The sequence below is a fragment of the Drosophila navojoa genome, chromosome 2, assembly GCF_054131105.1.
Source record: "Drosophila navojoa isolate 15081-1374.11 chromosome 2, UAZ_NAV_1.0, whole genome shotgun sequence".
NCBI classification, from domain to species: Eukaryota; Metazoa; Arthropoda; class Insecta; order Diptera; family Drosophilidae; genus Drosophila; species Drosophila navojoa.
This window is the reverse complement of record NC_142890.1, coordinates 13523284-13545625: the sequence shown is the minus strand read 5'-3', so window position 1 is coordinate 13545625 and position 22342 is coordinate 13523284. Positions and strand designations below refer to the sequence as shown.

Genomic DNA, 22342 nt, shown 5'->3' with positions numbered 1-22342 from the left:
AACTAAACTATAATCAATCTTTCAAGCAGGATAAATGTGAAATTTGGAATTTGATGAGAATTTGCATTGTTTAAGGCTGCCAGCATATGCCGCACATAGCTCACCGCACATCCTTTGTGGCTGCTTGTGTTACTTACCTCAGCTAACACACGCACACACAGACACATTCCTGCATCGCAATGTTGCCAAGGCCAAGGAATGGCGTATTCTGCGGCCATCGCGACTGTGAGCATACATAGTAGAAGAGCTGAGAGCGCATACTTAGCGCCAACTGTCTGTCTGCACTTTGCATATGCTTACAGCATGCACTGTGCACACACTCTGAAAGATAGAGAGAGAGAGAGAGAGATAGAGCGACTGGTATTATATTATGTGTGTGTGTGTGTGTGCACACATATGTATTTACATTTGTGCTTTTTCATTTTATGCATTTAAATATTCATGGGCTGCTTAAAATTTAAATTACCGCAGCTGTGTGAGTTAGTTAGGATCAACATCACTAACGTGTGCGTGTGTGTGTGTGAGTGTGTGTTGGCCAACCAAATGCACAAACATTTCATGGAAATGCCTTTTCGGTTTTTGGACCTGTTCCCTCGTGCTTTTGTACGTTTGTTATTTAGTCTGCGGATTTGGTCAACCAAGTGATGTTGTTTACAATCAGCTCGCGCAAAAAAATGGAAAATAAAATGGAAAACAAAATGGGAAAGCGAAATGAAACAAAAAACATTCCATTGAAAAATCTTTACCCTAAAAGCGCGCGGTAGAAACGGTTATACTAATCTGCCGCGCACATCAAATTTGAAGGGAACGCGCAATAAGTCCGACGTGCTGGGCTATTGCTTGCGTTCGCATAAAAAAGGGGCTTTGCTTGGTCAAGTGAACTAAATTCCCTGCCAAAATCAGGAAAAAAATTTGGTTTTTATTTTTTTGCATTGCAGCATAAAATGAATGGGCAGGCAGGTAAATAAATTGGAATGGCCACCTGGCCAGCGCTGAAATTGTAGCACATTGTAAGTGACGAAGGGCACATCTACATACACCAGCACACGCACAGAGAGAGAGAGAGAGAGAGAGAGAGAGAAAGATATAGATAGAGAGCAAAATGCAATCAGCGCACATGTCACACGCGGCGTATGCGTTATGGTATTTACATAAAAATACATTAAGATTCTGAGAGTGTGTTTCTGTGTTTGTGCATGTTTATTGGCTGCAGCACAAATAAATAAGAATGCAAATGGACTTTCATTGCATTTTAGTTCTCCACAATTAAAGACCACACTTAAATAAAAACAATATAAAATTCTAGTTCTAATAAATCATTCGTTTCAAGTCAAAGATCTAAAAGCACTAAAGCCAAAGTTTATTGATTTTATCATAAGCTTCGAATGTAATTAAAAATGTATGCTCTTCGAGCTGCGCAGTGCAAAATCTTTTATTACTAAACCCGGGACAGAGCAGAAAAACAATTTAGCTTATTGAATTATTAATATGGAAATGGTAAGTGTAGTATCTCTTTTATATTTATGTGTGTATATTAAGGGTTATTCAAGTTTATGAATTGTAAGCTATGTGAATTTTATTTATAAATATTTAATATTTTTAAATATAAATATTTAATATTTTTAAATATAAATATTTAATATTTTTAAATATAAATATTTAATATTTTTAAATATAAATATTTAATATTTTTAAATAATATAACAATAAATATTTACAATTTTTATGCTATTTTTATTTGTTGAAAATTGAATGAGAAAGCAGCAAAAAGCTAAAATATATCAATACAAATTAATTAATTATAAAATAAATGAATTAACTAATAAATGAAATTAAATTAAATAAAAAGCTTGCATCATTTTAAAATTGAATTGTATACTAGTTAATATACCTTATCAATCCTGTCCCAGTTGGATGCATTTAGTTTGTAACTTAATTTGCATCAAGGCGCAGCTACAAAACTTGAGCTTAGCCCGAAATGTGCTGACATAAGTTACGGCATGTGCAAAATGCATGTATCCAAAAATGTGAGCTGAATGTTGACAGTAAAGCGGCGCTCTGCAGTTGCGTAATGGCACAATTTTGCACTTGGGCAAACATACGCTTGCCAATATTTGGGCAGGGCTGGGGAGCTACACTGAGTCGCAGCAGCAGCAGCAGCAGCAGGCGCATCAACAACAACAGGAGCAACAGCAAGTTTGCTGCTCGTAACTATGGCAAGAGCAGAGGTGTGGCATCTGGCTAAAAGTTGTGCAGCTTTTCATCTCGCATCTGAGTTAATTAGTGTGTCAGTTGCATTGCTAATTGAGTTAAGGGTAACGGTGGCAGCTGAAACATCAGCAGCAGCAGCAGCAACAGCAGCAGCAGCAGCAGGAGAAGCTGCGTCTGCTACGGCAAGTGCCAAATACTTTTTGTAAAGAAAAACAGCCTGAGGAACTAACTCGCATGCCACACAACAGCAAAAATGAGAAAATAAAAAAAAAAAAAAAGCATGGAATGGAGAAGAGCAACAGAAACCAAAACACAAACAACGAAAGCAGTTTGCGCTGAAGCCGTGAATGTTATAAATATTTGATGCACCTACCCTCGGGGAGGGGTAAGGCAAATACTGAAAGGCACAGCGACTTAATTCAATTTTTCTTTGGCGCACACACAGCAATTGCGTTAAATGGTCTCGGCAACATGACGTATGAGTAATATCGTATTAGCGCTGACTTTTCGCCAGCTCATTGGCAATTAATGTTTAACCATAAAATGCCTGAGCGAATTGCGCTGGCAGCAGCTGCCAACTGAATTTGTCGCCTCTGCCGCTGCTCATTAATTATGCACCTTTTGTAACCAAGCAATTATGCCATTAAGCATGACAATGCCAGACGAAGAAGACTTCACAACTGTTGGTGAGCCAGGTTAAGTATAGAGGGGTTACTCAAATAAAATTATATAGACTTGTGTTGGGGTTAAGTATAGGCAGGTGACTTCAGTAGTTAATAAAGTTGAACGAGTAGATTGATTAAAGGTCGAAAAGAACCTATTAAAGTTGAGGCTTTGCATATTTATTCATTAGAAAATATATGCAATAGCAAAGGCTGCATCAGCTTTTTTTTCTATACTTTAAAATACAAATTTGCATAGACAATTTCTGAATGCAATCCCAATCTACATCTACATATATCTAAATGAATTTCAGTCAACATTTCCCAAATGTAAATTCGTTTTCAAACCAAGTCTAGTTGCCTCTGTGAACTCCGAATGTACTCCATATGTGAGTAGCACACAGACGACAAAAAATTGACAAGCTGATTGTCCTGCGTAGTGATTTATTTCTATTTATTAAAATTTCATCAAAATGCAGAATCATGGCAGAGGAGAAGAACACTTTCAGTTTATGGAACGCACAGACCGCAAGAGTCTACACACGCAAATTGGTCTGCTAGTGGCCAAGGCACAACAGACGGCGCAGGAGGAGCTGCAGGAGCGCAGCCAGCGCTTGAAGAATATGCTCGACAATGAGGACAAGCAGTACGAGCAGGAGTTTGCCAGCAAGGTGAAGAACCGCCTGGACGACGAGATACGCAACCGTCAGGAGCGACTGAACGAGATCAAGGCGGCACGGGACAAACGCCACAAGGAGTTCTGCGATGCGAAGCGTATGCAGCAGGTGATGCTGAACTGCTACGAGCTGCGCGAGGCACTGCGCCAGAAGGATCGCGAGGACACCAGAATCTGCCTGGAGGAGCAGATGCAGGAGAATCTGCGCATGAAGCGCCGCGAATGCGAGAGGGAGAACTATTGGCTGCAACTCGAGAAACGGCGCTGGGAGGAGTACGATCGTGTAGAAGAGTATGAGAGACGCACGCGTGAGCAGCTGAAAAGCCAGATAACGAAGGTGCTGGAGGTACAACTGGAGGAGCATGAGGAAAAACGGCAGAAGGAGCTCGCAGAGAAACGCCAGGACACCATCAATGCGGACAAGCTGATTGAGGAGCTGCGCCTGGAGGAATTCGACTACAAGCACCGAGAATTGGACAAAAGCAAGGAGAAGTATCGCAACGAGCTGCTTGAGGAAATTCGACGCCGCAAATGCGAAAAGATCGCTCAATGGGAGGCCGACAAGGCCGAGCACGAGGAGTTCATACGCGAGACGCAGCGCCTCGAGGCAGAGGCCAAGGAGCGCATCTGTCGCACGAAGCGCGAATTGGCGCGCGCCACTCACGAATACATTGCATATGTGCGACGCATGCGCAACCTCGAGCTGGGCATTGAGAAGATGATGAACGATCGCACTGACGACCTCTTCCACGTGGACTATTGCTGCAAGAACAACGTTGCGGAGCGCACACGCGCCAAGCGCGAGGAGGCCGCGCGCTGCCACGCGTATCTCAAGAAGCAGATCTGCGAGGAAATTGAGCGCAAAATGCGCCTGGAAGCTGAGGTGCATGAGAATAAAATGCCCGAAAATCGATTCGTCCATCCACCCGTCACAAGGACCATGATACGATGCCAGCAGCGACAGAGGTGCCTGGATCTAAATGCCCAAATCATCGAGATGAAGCGTATTCAGGCCGAGGAGGAGCGCGCCTTTGAGCAGAAACTACTGAAAGCCGTCGACGATCCCGAGGTGTGCATCCAGCTAGCCGCACAGTTCATGCAAGAACCCACCGACTACCTGCCCGCGCATCCCAATTGGAAAATACACGCCTGTCCCAAAAACAAATACGTTGCCAAGCCGCCCATGAGTCAGCAGCAATTCGACGAGCTGATTGCAAAGAAGGGCATCGACAGCTGCCCCTTCCCAAAGGCCGCCCGCAACGATTGCGGCCTGATGGCTCAGGTGTGTGACCATGCAACGCCAGCAGCCAAGAAACCCGAAACAGGCGCCGAAGCCGAAGCAGGAGGTGGAGACAGCCAGCCGAAGGCTCAGAAAGATGCATTCAAGAGCTGCAAATGTGATGTTAAATGAGACATGCCATGAACAAATTTCGTTTTCGTGCCAGTTCAGATAAATACCACAAGTTGAGTGTTCAGTGTTTAGTTCAACAGAGAATCCCAATAAATTAAGCTGTGCCAAGTTCGAGTACTCGAATTGTTTTGGCAATAAAAAACTATTTTCTCGTCTACTTCAGAGCTTTAGGAGTTGCTGTGGTACTTCAGCTTCGTTCGCTGGCTTCTCGTTGCCCCTGGTACCTGTCCATTTTCTAAGTTGGTTGCCTTAGCATCTTCTGCTCAAGAAAACTTGTTTTCCACTTTTCTCTTCTCTTCTTAGAACTTGTCTGCGCAGCTATTTGCACCTAGCCAGGCCATTTGCGCCTACAGCAACTGCTTTTACTTAGCCATGAAATTAATCTGCCTTGTTGGGCACATCATTCTCTCTTAAAACTGTTCAGGGCGTAACAATGAGCACAACAACAACAAGAAGAACAGCAGTAATACGATGCCCAGCTGACCTTAAATATTGGGCCATTATCCAGCAAGAGCCTCACTGCTGGCCACACAACCCTCGGCAACAACATGTCACTGCTCGTCAATAAAATGAGCATCAACAATGTGCTGGGCCCATTTTCTACTCCTCTGACACCTGACAATGACAACACCATTACTGACGCCAGCAACATCAACCGCCTTGACTTTCACCTTTCCAAATTGGGCACCCAAAGGCGACACAGGCAATTGTTGCCTCACAATTTTAATGAAAGCTTCCCACTTCCTAGGTAATCAAGCACTGAATGATAGCCATGAGTAGCAACACTTATGAGCAATTGAAGATTTACTAATTATGTTCATAAATTCCTGAAAAAAATCGTACTGGGCGCAACGTCTAGGTATTCTAATATCCCTAGGTTAGTTAGTATGGGTAAACTTCATTAGTGTTCTCTAATCTCACTATGCTAAAATCTAGTCAAGAGTGGCGTTTTCTTAATCCCAATCGTGAATTTGGCTAACAATCTGGAAAACATGTATAGTCTGGCAGCCTTACAAGGAAACTGAAACTAGTATGTAATTATAGTTTATTTAAGCCCAAAATTTAATTATTTATTTATATTATCTCAAACTTCTAAGTAAATACAAAAATAATTTAGTTTCGTAAGTAGAGCTTAAAATTCATAATTTTGTAAAATAAATATCGAACTGAAGTTGCTAGAATTAGATTAACTACAATTTACCAACTCTTTAATTTAATGACTCTAATAAATTCGACCTTGTATTAATGCATTTAACACTTATAGTCAAATAATAATAATAATATAATTAAATAATATAATAATAAGTATAAAAATATAATAATAATATATATAAAACACTTCAAGAATATATAAAATTGGATTCACAATTCACAAAATATTGAACTTGTTTCAGCATTTATTTGTAATATAGCTGCCTAAATTATTATTACACTTATCAGTGCTTAGAAATAAAATGTAGTAAATTAAATTTAATATTGGCATAAAATATGATACTACTATACAATATTTATATATTGCACCGTCTCTAAAAAACGTTGCTTAATGCTCACTTAGCAGCTTCGACTTGATATTGCCAACACCTAATATAGCACGAAGCGTGTGAACATGTTTCGCCAGTTGATTCCAACTGCCAGCAACATCGAAATTGGCTGCAACGTGCAGCAAAACACAATTTTGTTCCCAGCGAGAGATGGTGAGGCAACCACAACGACTGTCACAGCTGTTGAGTTACCTTGCGGCCCCTCCTTCCAGCCCCTATCTTACGCCCTCTTTGACGTTATCTCATGGTTCTCTCTCTCTCTTTTTATCTGTCTACTTGCAGATGACAATTGGGGCCTACCATTGGCCATTGCGGCCAACTTACATATACCTTATCGCATTGAAATTGGCGACACAGTACGTGACCTGCATGAACAGGATAAGCCTGGCCAAGGTATGTATATTGCGTAGGCAGCAGCAGCAGCCGATGACGATGCCGATGCCAAAGCCGATGCCAATTAAAATGGCTAGTTGAACAGATCGACAACGAAAATCTGCATTTACACTTACTCCATCTCCGTCTCCTTCTCGTTTTGCTCCCTGCATCCATGCTTCCTCTTTGACCACACATTTAATGCGTGAGCTTAGCAATTATTATTACGGCCCCTCTGAACGATGATAGCACGCTGCGCTGGCTACGCAGGGGCAAGTGGACTGACCGAGGCCAACAGACAAGAGTATTGCTCATCGATATGGTTGCCAGCTCATTGAATGTCGAGCATCGACTCTACAAATATCTGGCACGCATCAATGCGGCCACTCGCAATGGTAATGGTAATGGCCATAACAGCAGCAACAGCAATAGCAATGCCAACAGCAACAGCAACAGCAATGGCAACAGCAATGGCAACAGCAATGGCAATGACAGTGTCAGTTCCAGTGGAATCGACAATGGGAATAGTAGCAACATGCCAAAGCTGCCTGTGTCTGGGCTGGTGACCAGCAATCTGTTGGTGCTGACTCTGCTAAGCGATAAGCATCGTCACTATTTGAATGCGGCCGGTATTGGCATGGCGATGGTGCATAATTTTCGTACTCCAGCGTCCGAGCTTTTGTTGAGTGATGCGGAGGCGACGATGGAGGCGCTGGCTCATCAAAATGCCAGTCTCAACAGGCTGCGTCCCTTTATGAATCTGTTCTCGCTCTACGATCTGCTGCTGTCCCACATTACCACTGGCAATGCGACGGCTGGCAAACCCAAATACGATTTTCTGGTTCTGGACATTGTTGTGGATGCTGCACTTGCCTCGTACAAATGGCGTCCTCTGCTCATCCTCGAGGGTGACAAGGCTCTGGGACAATCGGGCAGCTATATAACGCACTCCATTCAACCGGGCTACGATGAATGGCTCCTGGTCAGCAACGCTCAGATTTGGCACTGTGGCGCCATCTGCTGGACAATTGCTGCAATATGTATCGGCCTGCTAATCATCATTGTGGCGGCCAGCGTCGCTGCCGGCATTGCCGTGAGGTAAGTAAATCTCAAACGCCTTCGACTAACACCAACACATCAAATGTTGCCTTAGGCGAGGAATAAAGCTAAGTCGAGTGCTTTTTTCTGTTTGATTCACAAGCGCTGAAGCACCTCAGGCTACGTTCTCAAATGCTAAAACACAAACTAAGCTGAAACTTGCATTTGCTTCAAGGTTTTGCTGAGAGGAATTAAAGAATATCTCTTTGAAGGTTATATTGGTGAACTGAAATCTCGTTGAAATGAATATCCCTAAATTATAATGCATGCAAATTCAATTTAAAAAATCATAATTGTTCGCTGATATATCAGATAGACCGATGTAGCACATCAAATCCGTTTAAAAGGAAATTCTGATTATTGGTTGATAAATAAAGTTGCTGTGAATTTAATTCGCTTTATTAAATATGCTTAAAAACAACAAAGGGCTTGATGTTAAGTCAGCCTCATTATTATTATTATACAACTTATGTGAGGCCTTAATTATTCAAATTGAATTAAATTTAAGCATTAGATTAATGTGAATTAATCTCTTGAAACCATCAACTTTGATGTGAGCTCTGTAAATTTTGCTTCCTTTTTAATCAGCTTATGAGCAGATAATTCGCATTTATGCTTTAATTAAATTCGTAATGCTTTTATGCATATATGGGAGATAAATGAGCACAAAAGCCCTTGTTGCCTATGGCATTTGCAAAAAACATATAAAATAAAAATTAAAGATATGCTCACCTTTTAATATTTAAATTGAAGTCTTAAATAAGACTTGAATAATAAGAAGGAAGGAATGAACAACATTATGTGGCTTCAACTGTTTGCATTTTCTTTAAATAATATTTTATTTCATTTTCTGAGCTTCTGTGAGAACAACAAAAGATTGGCATAATCAATTAGGGCACCTAAGAGGTCCGTTTTAGATTCGAAAGCTTCGCCCACGCCATTGGGGTTGGGCGTAAAATATTTGGCGCGTGGCAATTTCCATTTTAATTTGCATCATTAGGATTCTTTGCCGTTGCCCGCGCCGCTGCCCCCTCTCCGTTTGAAGTCGTTAATTGCCTGATGCCATTGCATTGAAGTTCTCGGTTTTTGTAAAATGTTAGTTTTGTTTTTGCATAGCGTATAATTAGATAGCTTTTAATTTTATTAAGTGCGGCGCACTCACTGAACAAACTCGTATTTTAGGCAGGCGCCAAGTGAATAAATTTATTATGAATTTGTTTCGCCTTTCATTTCAATTAAGGCCCATAGAAACTGATTTCTTGTTCTGAATATCAATGGTCATTTCCGGCACTTGAATTAATTTACTAAATTGTCTCCCATTTACCAATTTAATATATTAATTACTTAGCACATGCAGAAATTTCAAGAATTTAAGGAATTCAAATAACTGCGTGCTTGAATAAGCCAAAATAGCATCAACATTGTTTTGGCCAAAAATAAATTTACGGAAAATCAATTCACAAGCCACAAATAAATTACTTCTAAGCCACACACAGGCAAAGATATATGTATATGTATAAATACAGCTAAATATACAAACTTAAACACTCGCCTCGTCCATTAGGAGAAGCATTAAATTAATTACATTCATTACATTACATTCATCAAAGCGTTGCACACTAAACTTGACACAAACACAGAAATAAATTGATTTATATAAAAAATTCAGGCAGGAATATGTCAAGTGCGGTTTGACAAATCATTTATTCTGTGACTTATCAGCAACACTTCCCACGAGAGCGGCAATTATACCAGTAACAATTTGATTTTATAGATGGGCTGCCTTTAAAGCTGCAATAGTTATGTTACATGTCCGAAATTAAAGCCACAACACAACAATCAAACCAAATTTATTTTTTGTTGCCGCTACTTGAAATGCAACTCATGAAGTTTTAATTAGCGTCTGCCTAGCAAAACAGGCCTGACAGCAAACAGAAAACGACCAGGACATACAAAAACAGGCAGTTGAATGCGAGCGACTAGAAGATGCCCTGCAGAGGGAATGGGAGTAGAGTTGAAAACGCAGTAAAAAGACTTTATGGACAGCAAAGCCAAAAATGAAACATTTCTCTAGATGCTTATAATATTGATATTGATATTTATCATGATTATTATAGGTATTATTATTTTTTTTTTAATTTTATTTATGTTGATTATTATGAACAATAATGTAGACTCAGAGCATTGACATTTATCATGATTATTATAAGTATTATTATTATTTTTTATTTTTTATTTATATTTATGTTGATTATTATAAGCAATACTGTAGAACCAGAACATTAACAAAAACTAATTCTTATCAAGACTAAAAACAAGTAACTCGAAGTAATTATTATTATTTTATTTATTTTTTTCGTATATGTAATTATACGTAAATTTATTCTATAGTTTTCTGTTTTTTTCTGCAATAACTATTTAAAGATCTTTTGCAATATTGAGCTTAAATCTGTTTAGCAACTCAATAAATTTAAAGCGTTTACCCTTTCAATTTCTCTGCAACGCCCAAACAAGCTCTGCGAATGTGAATTGCCTATGCCATCAGTGAATAGGGTATAGAAAATGATGCACACGCGCAAACAGTTTTTATGCTGAACGATCCGGTTGATTATCAGCGTGGTTAACGCAGAGGTAAAAGTTTTCTGTGGTTAAGCCGTAAGCTGTGCCGTAAATAGAAAAACTTTAATGGCTTTGGGGTTGGCTACTTAACAGCCGTTACACGTGTGCCCAAAGACTTTCGACTAGGTACAGTTAATGCCTCTTAATGCGCATAATACACTTAACCTTACACAACTTGGCCAACTTCTGGCTTAGCAATTGTTCCATGAATTTGCAATTTTGCAACAGTGGGCGTGAACTGTCTGCCCTCCAGCTAGCCAGGCGGGTGTTCCATTGTATTGTCAACTAACTGCTGTAGGTAACCGTAAGACCCAACAGCCAACAGTCAACGGCCAACGGCCAAGGGCCAACGCCTGACTAAGCTAATAAATACACATTTCAGTGCGGATAACACTAACAAACAAAAAAGTGCAAGTAAGAGCGTAACACTCAGCTAAGCAGTGCTACATCCCTATACCCTAAACTTAACTAAAGACAAGGATTACAGGCATTTACATCTTTAAAAATTCTCTTATACTCAATTCCTTGATTATTTTTTATAGTGAAATCAAAATACTAAATTGAGAATTTGAATGTCAATTGTGAATAATAGAGCTAATAATAATAATGAAATGCCTTAGAGAAATATATACTATATTTTGCATATTTTCAATCTCTTCTGTCTGTCTGCACTCTAGCATAACTATAAGTATTCTCTCTGCATAACTAGCGTAAAATAATTATTACACCCTTTATTGCCAACTATGCAGGGTATGCAAATAGGGCCAGCGCCACCATCCAACAATGAATTTGCTTGATTTCATGCTACGATTAATTGAGCTCAGTTTGAAGTAGTTGCCAGCTTTTGTTGCAGTTGCAATAAAAATGCTGCAGGTCATTTTGCGGTGATGGGGAAAAGTATAAGTAAATGATGAGGAAAGCTTACTAATTTGATTGAGAAATGTGGAAAGTAAATTGAAAACGAGAAATGAGAACAGAAAAAGCAAATACAGCTGAATTGCACAGTTAACTGTATAAGTATATATGTATGTAAATGCATATTCTTGCATATCTAATCATCCATATATTTATTATTCATTGTTTATTATTTTTCATAACGAATTCCACTATCCAGAAACTATTTTCTACGCAAGAGACTGTCGAAGGGACCCAACAAGATTGTGCTCTCGGCCAGTGACTTTGTGTTTCCCGTGGACTCGCGTCGGGTAAGGGCACGTTTCTATTTATGTATTTGAAGCACATACATAATTCAAGCGTTTGCAGGTGGACGAGGGCATTGAGGCCATGCTCTGCTGCTGGCTACAGCAGCTGCAGGAATTTGGCGGCCCCGAGGTGGATAAGCCAGATTTGCTGAAGGGTTCGATTGGGTCGCTTAAGAATCTGGGCTTTGTGATTCCCGGGACGACGGCGGGGGGCAACAGTGGTGCCATAGCTGGAGCTGGTGGCACCGCCACAGGTGGAACGGCTAACGGCAAGAGTGGCACTTCGGCTTCGGGCAGCCTGGCTCGCCATAAGCCAGCCCATCTGGACATGCGTGCTCGCTACAATGGCGATCTGGTGCAGCTCAAGGAGATACCCTTGAATGGCTCGGCCGAGCTGCGATCCAAGGCCATGGATCTGCTAGTGATGGCGCATGGGCTGCGACACGAGAATATAAATCCACTAATTGGCTGGCTGTCGGATCCGAGTCGCACGGCTATGGTCTTCGACTATTGCTCACGCGGCTCGCTGCAGGATGTGCTCATCATGGATGAGATTAAGCTGGACTGGTCGTTCCGCCTAAGTCTGTTGACTGATCTGGTGCGCGGTATGCGCTACCTCCACGCCTCTCCGCTGCGCATCCATGGCGCGCTGACCTCCCGAAACTGTGTGGTGGACGCCCGATGGGTTCTCAAGATTACCGACTATGGCCTGAATTCCTTCTACGAAATGCAGGGCCTGGCCCAAGTGCCACGCAGCAACAAGGAGCTGCTGTGGACGGCGCCAGAGCTGCTGCGCACTATGAAAACACAGCCACAGCAGCAACACCATCATCATCATCATCATCATCAGCATGGACGCGTGCAGATGGGCACACAGATGGGCGATGTCTACTCCTTCGGCATCATCATGCAGGAGGTGGTGGTGCGGGGTGAGCCCTATTGCATGCTCTCACTCTCACCAGATGAGATTATAGCCAAGCTGAAAAAGCCACCGCCCCTAATCAGACCCTCGGTCTCCAAGGGAGCCGCACCACCGGAGGCCATCAACATAATGCGACAGTGCTGGGCCGAACAACCAGACATGAGACCCGATTTTAACTCGTAAGTATTTTGCCCTAGAGGCATCTGTTGAGACTCGATCTAATATTTTAGATATATGAGCTTGGATAAGATCTCTAATTGTTTTAAAGATACTTTGAACTTGCTGGAAAAAGTCTGCAATATATTCTAAGTCAGTTTAGGAATGAAAAATGCTTTAGATGTTGCATTATTTAATCTGATGGGTTTTTTTTCCATCTGCAGCGTTTACGAGCGCTTCAAAATGCTCAACCACGGACGCAAAGTCAACTTTGTGGACACAATGTTTCAAATGCTGGAGAAATACTCGAACAATCTGGAGGAACTGATACGAGAGCGGACCGATCAGCTGGATATAGAAAGAAAGAAGACTGAGCAGCTGCTTAATCGGATGTTGCCAAGGTAATTAATACTGAGCCAAGAATCGAGTCCAGAATTTACAGTATTTTCTTCTTCTTTGCAGCTCTGTTGCTGAGAAGCTTAAAATGGGCTTGGCCGTTGATCCGGAGGAGTTCTCGGATGTCACAATTTATTTCAGCGACATTGTTGGCTTCACAACGATCGCTGCTCACTGCAGTCCAGTGCAGGTGGTGGACCTGCTCAATGATCTCTACACCATATTCGATGCCACCATCAATGCTTACAATGTATACAAGGTGAGTCTTATAGAGAAGCTGATTTGGAAACCTGCTTGCAATATCACTCTCCCACTCTCTCTCTCTCTCTCTCGTTCTCTCTCTCAGGTGGAGACCATTGGAGATGCTTATATGGTCGTCAGTGGGCTGCCTGTGAAGATACCCGATCATGCGGAGCAGATAGCCACCATGGCACTGGATCTGCTCCACCAGAGCGGACGCTTCAATGTGAAGCATCTGCCGGGCGTGCCGCTCCAGCTTCGCATCGGCCTGCACACGGGTCCCTGCTGTGCGGGCGTTGTGGGTCTAACAATGCCGCGCTATTGCCTATTTGGCGACACGGTGAATACAGCCTCCCGAATGGAATCAACAGGTAATATGCAGAGAATTTACAGTTTTACTAGATAAGTTGTATTATTTTTCTATCCACGTGACACAGGCTCCTCTTGGCGCATCCACATGTCGCAAGAGACTCGCGATCGCTTGGAGGCACGCGGCGGATACTCGATAGAGCCTCGCGGCCTAATTGATATCAAGGGCAAAGGCATGATGAACACATTTTGGCTGCTGGGCAAGAAAGGTTTTGATAAGCCATTGCCGGTGCCACCACCCATTGGGTAAGTCGTCCATAGGTACATAAAAAGATTCTCAACAATGAAAACATTATTTCTTTGTAAAAAATAAACTATAAAATCTTACAACATTTTATATTCTTATAATAATTTATTTAAATAAATTGCCTAACCTCAGGGAGTCGCATGGGTAGGTGAACTTTATTTATTATTTTATTTACTCTGCTCATTTTAGATAACATAAATCATATATTTCGATCACAGATTGGACGAATCACTAATACGCAACTCGATTACGCTAAAGGCGCAGGCGAACAAGTCGAGAACCAGCACGAATCCTTCATCGTCCCAGAGCTCTTCGCTGGCTGGCGAAACAGTCGAGGTGAAGGTGGAGATAACGCCACCCGCCAACACGGACTTGAGTTCTAGTGTGTTGCCCAATTCCTATTCGCTCGACTCGACCTCTACGAACACCATTAGCCCCAATACGACGCTATGTCCGGAGTTTCCCAATAAGACGCCCAGCAGTACAAGTCCACAGTCACGCAAGCTCTCCGAGCTCACGCCGGATAGTCTGCTGAATCCCAATAGCTTTAATCGCTTGCCCAGCTCTACGGGCGGCTCCAGCTCCAGGTTATACAAGAAGATTGAGGAAATGATGGATCTCAGCTCGCCGTATAATCATTACAAGTGTCTCAGTCCCAGCGAGAGCAACCTGACCCAGTTCTATGATGGCAAATATATGTATGGGAATTCAGGTGGCGGCAGTGCGGCGGGAAACAATGGACCTGGCAGTGGGGGCTGTTCCGTAAGCGGCAGCACCTCCAAGTTTGACAGTAAGCCCGGCTCCAGCCGCCTGCTGCGTCGTCAGTTCAGTCTGGACCGAGACGATCAGCAGTCCAAAGTGGAGCAGCAGCACCAGCACTCCCTGCAGGCAAACAATTATGCGGCCCTGATGAATGCCAGCAAGAACTCCATGCTCGATATACCGATGCTGCACGACACATCACGCAGTCCCAAAGGCACTTTGACGCGAGCGCACAAACAAAACTCATCATCCATAGCACAGGACTTGGAGAAGATCGAGGAGATACCGCTCTCGCCGGCCTCCTCGCAGCATCACAGCAGCCTAGATAGCAATCTGAATCGTAGTCCACCCTCTACGCTGGAGGCTCAACCACCCTCGGCGAAAGCTATGCCCGCCTCTGGTGCTCCGCTCAGTCCGCCGTTGTCCTCAGCGCCGACCTCGCCGGCGCCGTCGCGCACTCTCAACGGACTCGATGCGCATAGACGATCGAAAAAGAATAACAACAACAACAGCAGCAGTCTCAGAAGCGAGAGCGCCGACAGCCCCCATCCGGCCCAGGAGAACAACATGCCCAGCCCCGAGATAGTCCTGAACGTGGAGCAGCTGCTCAGCAGATAGGACACGATTTAGGCAAATGAGCCGGAGTAACTTAAAAAGCTTTATATCTGAGGTCGTCATCGAGTAAGAGAATATCCGAGAATTTCTAGCGTTGTGATGTGCAAAGTGAAGTACCTCAAAGCATGCAAACTTGGTTCCAGCTGCGAAATGAAAGTACAACTTAGTTGATGATTAGTAATGTCCATCGATCGAATGAATCTATTCGAGCCGGCTTTTCACACTAGTCAGCGTCAATCTTAGCCAATTAACGAGATACTCCCGTCTAGCTTTATTTTCGAATGGTTCGCACAGTGGACTAAAAGTAAAAGGTAGCCTTAACTAGGATTTTACCCAAATTGATACTTGAATTTCAAATTGAATTGAATTTGAATAAAAATGATTAGAAAACAAAGAATATTATTACAACGTAGTGAGACCTGCTATTCCCCATTTGTATGTGCTTAGTATGTTAAGAGCAATGGGATGATGCCCATGATTAAGTGTTAATCGATTTTATAAAAACCTAATCAAAATTACAATTAACTGCATGCAACTTCAGAACTGACCACACCTTAAAGATCGTAATCTAAATACTATGTATATCTGAGCTAAATTGTTGGGCTGATTCTTGCATCCATCATACATGTGTTTTCAATTCGAAATGAAGTTCCTTTCATATATAAATACATATTCTACTATGTAAATATCGTTAATACTGTTTAGCTATTTAAGAATCTTTTTGACGACAAAAACAAATATCAAATAAGTATTATAACTATACGTGAATTTAGTTTTCTAAAGACAATCGTTATTAATTTTATAATAAAAAAAAAATAAAAGAAACAAAAAAAATTAAACAAAGGACAAAATTCAGAAGAAACTCATAATTTTGACAAGTGCGAAATTGTATACCCTTGTAGAAAAAAATCAAGAGCTTTTGCTAATAGTTTCCCATATAGAAATAAGACCCTTTTTATTCATTTCTAGAAAGCTGTAGGATATATTAATCCGATGTTGAAGTAACTTTTCTATTTGAACACTTATAAAACTGAAATATAAAATTAGATAAGAAATATACAAATTATAATTATCAAATAGAAGTATCTGTAAATCAGAATCCAAAACAAAAAAATATCTACAAGGGTATAAACAAAAAATAATAATAACTTTAACAATGCGGAAACGGTACGCGAAATATTTATTGATCCATAAGTTGATCGTATTACATGTATAAGAAATTTGTAGCATCTATATATGGTAGACTAGTCGGATTGTAAACTATTCATCCTATGTGTCAAGTATTAATACCATAAATAAATATCTGTATTGAGCAAATGAAGTTGATAAATAAAAATAAATAAAAATATCAGTTATTGAATGTAAGTCCATAGCTAATTCTACCAGAATATAATTCAACTCGAAATCAAACCCACTAATTGAACAACTTTTATAAAATATATAGGCACTAAGATCAAACAAATAAATTAATCGAACTATATTGTGAATGTTTTTTATATTTAATTCTGTTTTGCATTTCATATTTTAAAAAAATAAAAATAAAATAAACCCATCGTCAATTATTTCAAAGCTTCACAAAGAGCATTATTCATTTCTCAGCTGATTTAATTCGATTATAATGTTTTCCCCCTTAAATTTCTTTTCCGTTGGCTTCGGAATGTTTATTATGTTTTGATCAACCGAATATTTTTGCGGCTGTGCGCGTTTCATTATTGTTATTAATTATTAAATACATACCTTTAAAGTTGACATAACTATTTATAAACGGTGTAAATCCAAAATAAAATTATATATTATTAAATAGAACGATATTGTTTAATTATATTTATGGAAATCCTGATATAAGGAATAAGCAATTTTTTATATGGAAAATTCTAAGTAACTCTATTTGAATCATGTTAAGTTTCAACTCAATCTAAACTTTTTAACGAGGTTACGATGTTCACTATTTAACATAATTTGCTCACAAATATTTATTCTATATTTAAAAATTCCTTGATGCATTTTATTATAGATGTTAATATAATTTTCTGGATAGAAATAACCAGCTGCAAATCATCCAGGAAATATCGATCAGAACGTAACACATCGAACAACATTTTAAATTGACAATCAGAACTATTTTACGAAGCTTAGGTAAGATAAGTTTATACTCAATTATGAAGTGTTAGTTATACAAGCCAAATATAGAGCAGGGAGTTCATTGGAATCACAAGATAAGATAATGAGATTAATGATGGCCTTGGCAATCCTCAATTGATAAAGTATGCCTCTAGGCTAGATCCAACGAATATATGAATTTAAGTCTCAGGCTATTCTATATCTGTAGTTTCTTAGCAAAAGGATCGTATTGTATGACATTGCAAAAGCCTTCTACATATATCCTCAATTACATATTTAACTTATCTAAATGGCTTTGCAGAGAACAATTTCAGAAGCAGAGGAAATTATTATTATAAGCCAACAATGCTGAAAGCGTTTACTGAATTGACTTGACAGCTTTGCTTAAGTTGTAGGTGTTTATTGGAAGTGATTTCTCTTTTTGTGGTATAGTTTAGGTTTTTTTTTTTCATTTTTTTTTTTTTTTTTTTTTTTTTTTGTGTTCTGTTTGTTTTTTAGTGTGTGGCAACTCAAAGAGCGGCCTGCTCGTCTTCCATATAGTACCTAAATAAATGCTATTCCTCCTCTTCTTTCTCTTTACGATGTGATTTCTTCTTATCGTTTCGACTGGACGAACCGGAACTTGTTGAGCTGCTTTGTTTGCTGCTGCGCTCGCTGCGATCTTTTTCGCGTGATTTGGATTTTCGGCGACTGGATTTGTCGCGTGATCGCGAGCGTCCCTCACGTCTCGAGCTTTCTTTTTCTTTGTCCTTGTCCTTATCTTTATCCTTGTCCTTCTCTTTGTCTTTGTCCTTGTCCTTCTCCTTGTCTTTGTCCTTATCACGCGAGCGCGCCTTTTCACGATTGCTTCGCTCCCTATCGCGCTCCTTATGCTCACGCTCCTTACGCTTCTCCTCCTTGAGTATGTGCAAGTAATCCTCAAAGTACTCCTCGCGATATGCCGAATCCAGTGCCCGGTAACGTGGATCAGCTTCGAATTTTTTCTTTATATCATACCAACGCGTATGACGCTCGATATCGTGCCGCTCACGTAACATGTCCAGAAAATCTTTGCGTAGCTAAAAATAAATAATCCCAATTAATTAATACAAGAATTCATAAATATGTATAGTATAGGGTTAAGTGTGTTTTATTTAATTGAATTGTTAAAATGAGTCACTCAATCAAATCTTACCTGTTCTTTCTTTAGCTGCTTGTCCTTTTCACGCCGCCGCCTATCACGGTCATCCTCGTAGCCATCCGTTCTGCGATCTGATGACGATGGCATATTGGTGGTGCTGCCGTTGCCGGCATTGCCCCCCATAGGCATCCTCTGGGAGCCCATGTCTGTAAGTAAAAGGTGCAATGATAAAATGGGATACAAAGAAGCCATATTTGTGTGCACTTACTCAGATTGGGCGGCATGCGCAGCATACCAGGTGGTGGACCCATACCTAAATTGAGAAGAAATATTGAAATATACATATAGTTTTCGCGTTAAGTTTCTTCGGATGATAGTGCAACGCTTACCCATGTGTGGCATTCGCATGTTGGGTGGCATCATGCCCGGCGGCGCATGCTGTCCCCGTAGCTGCGGTGGCGGTCCGCTCATCTGGGGTGGTGGTACATTCATTTGTGGCGGCATTCCAGCTGGCCCGCCCAATTGGGGCGGCTGCTGCTGCTGAGACGGATGGTGAGCAGGTCCAGGCGTTAGCTCCTTAATGCCAGTGGGCACCCAGCCGGGATTATCGTTGCCCCACTGTGATTCCTGAGTGGGCTCATAGCCATAGTCGAACGGTTCCGGCTCATGGAAGAAGGGCTCATCGGAAGCACCCGGTGGTGGAAAATTGGGTGCCATCGGTCCTAGACCTCCGCGCGAATACTCACGACATTCTGCCGTCATCACCTGTATCGCATTCTCTTTGACGCCTCCCGTGGTGGATATGGGACGCGGCGGTCGCGCCATCATGCCCATGCCTGGGCGCGGCTGATGCTGCAACATGGGCGGCATGCCTGGTGGCGGCATTTGCATGGGTCCGTCGCCAAGCCCCACTATGGGCTGGTGATGGTGCATGGGTCCGCCCATTCCCATGGGAACGTTCATATTGGCCGTGCTGCCACCTTCCGGCATGGCCATCGCCGTGGCGCTCTGATTCACATTTTGAGTAAGACTCGCCAGGCCGACGCCGCTCTCGGCCACACGAAACCGTTTCTGGCGCTCACAATACGCACGCCACGTTTCCTCATTGAAACCATAGTTGAAGTAATCGGTAATATCAGCACCGGGCTTGCGCCAGGGCTTCTCCTCCAGCGAGTCAATGCTAAATTCATGCACGGCCACGCCGTTAATGGTCCCAGCGCCCTCGAAGTCTTCGATGCTAAACTTGCCGGCCTGCGCCGTGGGCTTGGCTTTGTCCGCCGCTGTGGTGCCTGCCAGCAAATTTGGTCGCTGCTTGATATTGTAGGTGCTAGGCGCCGACTTGATGTCGCCAATGACAACATTGATATCATCATCTGAGTCGTCATCGTCATCATCATCGGAACCAGAGCCATTGCGCTCTTTTCTTGATGCTGGTCCAGATGCACCAGCCGTCAACTCCGTCATATCAGTGTCTTCCCCTTGTGAGCCGCCATCGTCTAAGCTGCTGCCGCTGGGCTCTGCTTTTCGCGCATCGCTAGCCATTGTGTCCGGCAACGCTTCTTCATCTTCTTCCATTTCCTTGGCGGGATCCTCAAAGTCGGCATACTCGAGCAGCTCCTCTTTGGGAAAGGCGGGCAACGGGCAACCAGCTCCAGGCTTCTCGCCGGTCACTGCGGCAAGAGCCTCGTGCTCCGCCGCCAATGCATCGCTGCCGTTTGATACTTCGTTGGTCGTTGAGTCTGTATTCGATGTGCCATACAACCAGCTATCCTCATTAGTGTCATCTGCCATGTTTGTGTTAGGTTTTGAGCGCGGCCACGAGTCTATTTAATTAATAAATGCACCGAATGCCGAACGCTTAACTCAGGTAAACACTGTTTGATAGACTACAACCATTTATTTAGCATTATATCGCCTTGCGTATTTCGGCCACACTGGCACAGTGAAAACTGGTGTTTCATTGTCTCAATGTTGCGCTGTAGAACGAATGGAAATGGAACACACACGAAGCAGCTGTTAATGCCGCGCACATTTTAAAGTAAATAATTTCGATTATTTTTTTTATTCATAAATATTTGTTCTTAATAATTTAAAATGAATTTTGATTACATTATATTTGTTTTTTTTGTTTTTTTTCTTTGCAATATGTGTAATTATTTTTTGGAGTTTAAAGTGTTTTCAATATATCACGAACAACGTTACGGAACATACAAGAGAGGGCACAGTCATATCGCTGAAGACTCAGTTGACGTAACCCGAGCAGTAGCTGACCAAAGCGCAGCCAGTGAGATCTATGCAGAGTGTAGCGAGCCAAGGAGCAAAGGGCACCATTTGAGTACGTCTCTAAGATCAGCGCATAGTCGGCATTTAAAGCTAATTCTAGAAAGAATATGATTACGATAAACAATAGATACTCCTTAAGATGTAAATTTCAAACACACCTTTACGACACAAAATTAAAGTTTCCAAAAAGTTTAGCTCCATGAGATCGGCTCGCAATTGTTGAGCCTCCGATAGCATCAGCTTGAGTTGCATATCACCACAGCTCTCGATCATAGCACTGATATCCAAGGACCAGTGCGAGGCACGCAATATGAAGCACTCGCTCCAAACCACCTGCAGAATAGCATCCTGCTGGGCGCGTGCCACCAGCCGAAACTGTTCGTTGAGCTTTGCTTGGCGTAGACATGTGACCAGTATCTGGGCGAGAATCTGAAAGTGCACCGTCGGAGCAGGTGGCGACGGCGGCGCTGGAGGCGTCTGAGCCAATAGACGTTGACTGCTCTGCGCCTGTTGACTTCGCGGACCACGCTCCTCCTGCACGGCCGCGATATTCATGCCCACGGCAAGGCAGCGCTGAAAGCGGCACGAGGGACACCAGTTACGACGCGCCTTGTCCACCACACAGTTGCCCTTAACGGCAATGCAGGCATAGTGACTACCTTTCCTTACGCTGCGCTTGAAGAAGCAGGAACAGCCGTCGCAGCACGAGACTCCATAATGCTTGCCAGAGCTCTGATCGCCGCACACTTGGCAGGCATTATATAGCGTTACAAGGGACATGAACAAGGCAGCTACTGCGAATCGACTGTGTCAGGTTGGCCATGTTATTGGCAGTTTTATATGGCTGGATATAGTTAGGCGAGCACAAATGATATGCAAATCAAAGACACTTCACTCGAACATGATTCGAGGATTTTTTTTATTTATATTAAGCAGCTACACAGGATAAGCTGGAAGCTACCCAGAAAGGGGGGCGTAGCATGTCAAAAGTGACAATCATTGCCACGGACTAACACGGGCGCGTTAACAATTTGTAAACAATTATTGTTGTGCTCTATGATTGGTCAGAAGTGTCATCCAAAGTGCTTTCAACTGACGTTTTGTGTAAATAGAAGGACTAGTCCAAAGTCCAAGCCATAACAATTAGGGGTTGTGAACGAATTCAAATTAAAGAGGTAGGGAGCGGTGATCGTCGTATTAAAACATATTAATCAAACAGTTTTTAGAAATTTAATTTAGCCATTTGAACTATTTGTAGCATTATTATATGTAAAATTATCAAAATTATATTTTTATATATTTGTATTATATTTTTAATA

The 22342-nt window shown here is 42.0% G+C and overlaps 4 protein-coding genes across 10 annotated transcripts in view; 2 read left to right on the top strand and 2 right to left on the bottom strand.

Annotated features, from left to right (window-relative positions):
• The window catches only part of LOC108658181 (uncharacterized), a 64881-nt gene extending 48036 nt beyond the window's left edge, over nucleotides 1–16845 (top strand). For 6 of the 7 annotated variants that reach the window (XM_030382871.2, XM_018110840.3, XM_030382870.2 and 3 more), the window contains 10 exons: nucleotides 6784–6894; nucleotides 7089–7971; nucleotides 11705–11795; nucleotides 11854–12893; nucleotides 13095–13271; nucleotides 13333–13525; nucleotides 13613–13877; nucleotides 13944–14121; nucleotides 14255–14266; nucleotides 14341–16845. In XM_030382871.2, coding sequence (XP_030238731.1) covers nucleotides 6784–6894; nucleotides 7089–7971; nucleotides 11705–11795; nucleotides 11854–12893; nucleotides 13095–13271; nucleotides 13333–13525; nucleotides 13613–13877; nucleotides 13944–14121; nucleotides 14255–14266; nucleotides 14341–15502 — 4112 coding nt within the window. In that variant the 3' untranslated portion in view covers nucleotides 15503–16845. The remainder of the gene's footprint in view (nucleotides 1–6783; nucleotides 6895–7088; nucleotides 7972–11704; nucleotides 11796–11853; nucleotides 12894–13094; nucleotides 13272–13332; nucleotides 13526–13612; nucleotides 13878–13943; nucleotides 14122–14254; nucleotides 14267–14340) is intronic. The other variant, XM_089259442.1, reaches the window with a different exon arrangement.
• LOC108658295 (uncharacterized) lies at nucleotides 3228–5105 on the top strand. Its single transcript, XM_018110955.3, has one exon. It carries the CDS (start codon nucleotides 3347–3349, stop codon nucleotides 4958–4960), a length of 1614 nt encoding a protein of 537 aa, XP_017966444.1. The 5' UTR covers nucleotides 3228–3346; the 3' UTR covers nucleotides 4961–5105.
• A 1154-nt stretch (nucleotides 16846–17999) lies between the features above and the next one.
• Fip1 (Factor interacting with poly(A) polymerase 1) lies at nucleotides 18000–20673 on the bottom strand. Its single transcript, XM_018110897.3, has 4 exons — nucleotides 19130–20673; nucleotides 19009–19053; nucleotides 18795–18946; nucleotides 18000–18678 (listed from the first exon to the last, which is right to left on the bottom strand). The coding sequence occupies exons 1-4, from the start codon at nucleotides 20529–20531 to the stop codon at nucleotides 18175–18177; spliced, it is 2103 nt and encodes a 700-aa protein (XP_017966386.1). The 5' UTR covers nucleotides 20532–20673; the 3' UTR covers nucleotides 18000–18174.
• Nucleotides 20674–20896: 223 nt separating this feature from the next.
• On the bottom strand, nucleotides 20897–22255 carry Hr83 (nuclear hormone receptor 83). The gene is made up of 2 exons (XM_018110974.3): nucleotides 21182–22255; nucleotides 20897–21119 (listed from the first exon to the last, which is right to left on the bottom strand). The coding sequence occupies exons 1-2, from the start codon at nucleotides 21801–21803 to the stop codon at nucleotides 20908–20910; spliced, it is 834 nt and encodes a 277-aa protein (XP_017966463.1). The 5' UTR covers nucleotides 21804–22255; the 3' UTR covers nucleotides 20897–20907.
• Between the last annotated feature and the right edge of the window lie 87 nt (nucleotides 22256–22342).

Coding starts and splice junctions, on each gene's coding strand:
- LOC108658295 (XM_018110955.3), top strand. CDS start 3,347: ATGCAGAATCATGGCAGAGGAGAAGAACACTTTCAGTTTATGGAACGC.
- Fip1 (XM_018110897.3), bottom strand. CDS start 20,531: ATGGCAGATGACACTAATGAGGATAGCTGGTTGTATGGCACATCGAAT. Junction 19,054..19,129: donor CATGCGAATGCCACACATGG/GTAAGCGTTGCA, acceptor TTCTCAATTTAG/GTATGGGTCCACCACCTGGT. Junction 18,679..18,794: donor AGCAGCTAAAGAAAGAACAG/GTAAGATTTGAT, acceptor ATTTATTTTTAG/CTACGCAAAGATTTTCTGGA.
- Hr83 (XM_018110974.3), bottom strand. CDS start 21,803: ATGTCCCTTGTAACGCTATATAATGCCTGCCAAGTGTGCGGCGATCAG. Junction 21,120..21,181: donor TTTAATTTTGTGTCGTAAAG/GTGTGTTTGAAA, acceptor TATTCTTTCTAG/AATTAGCTTTAAATGCCGAC.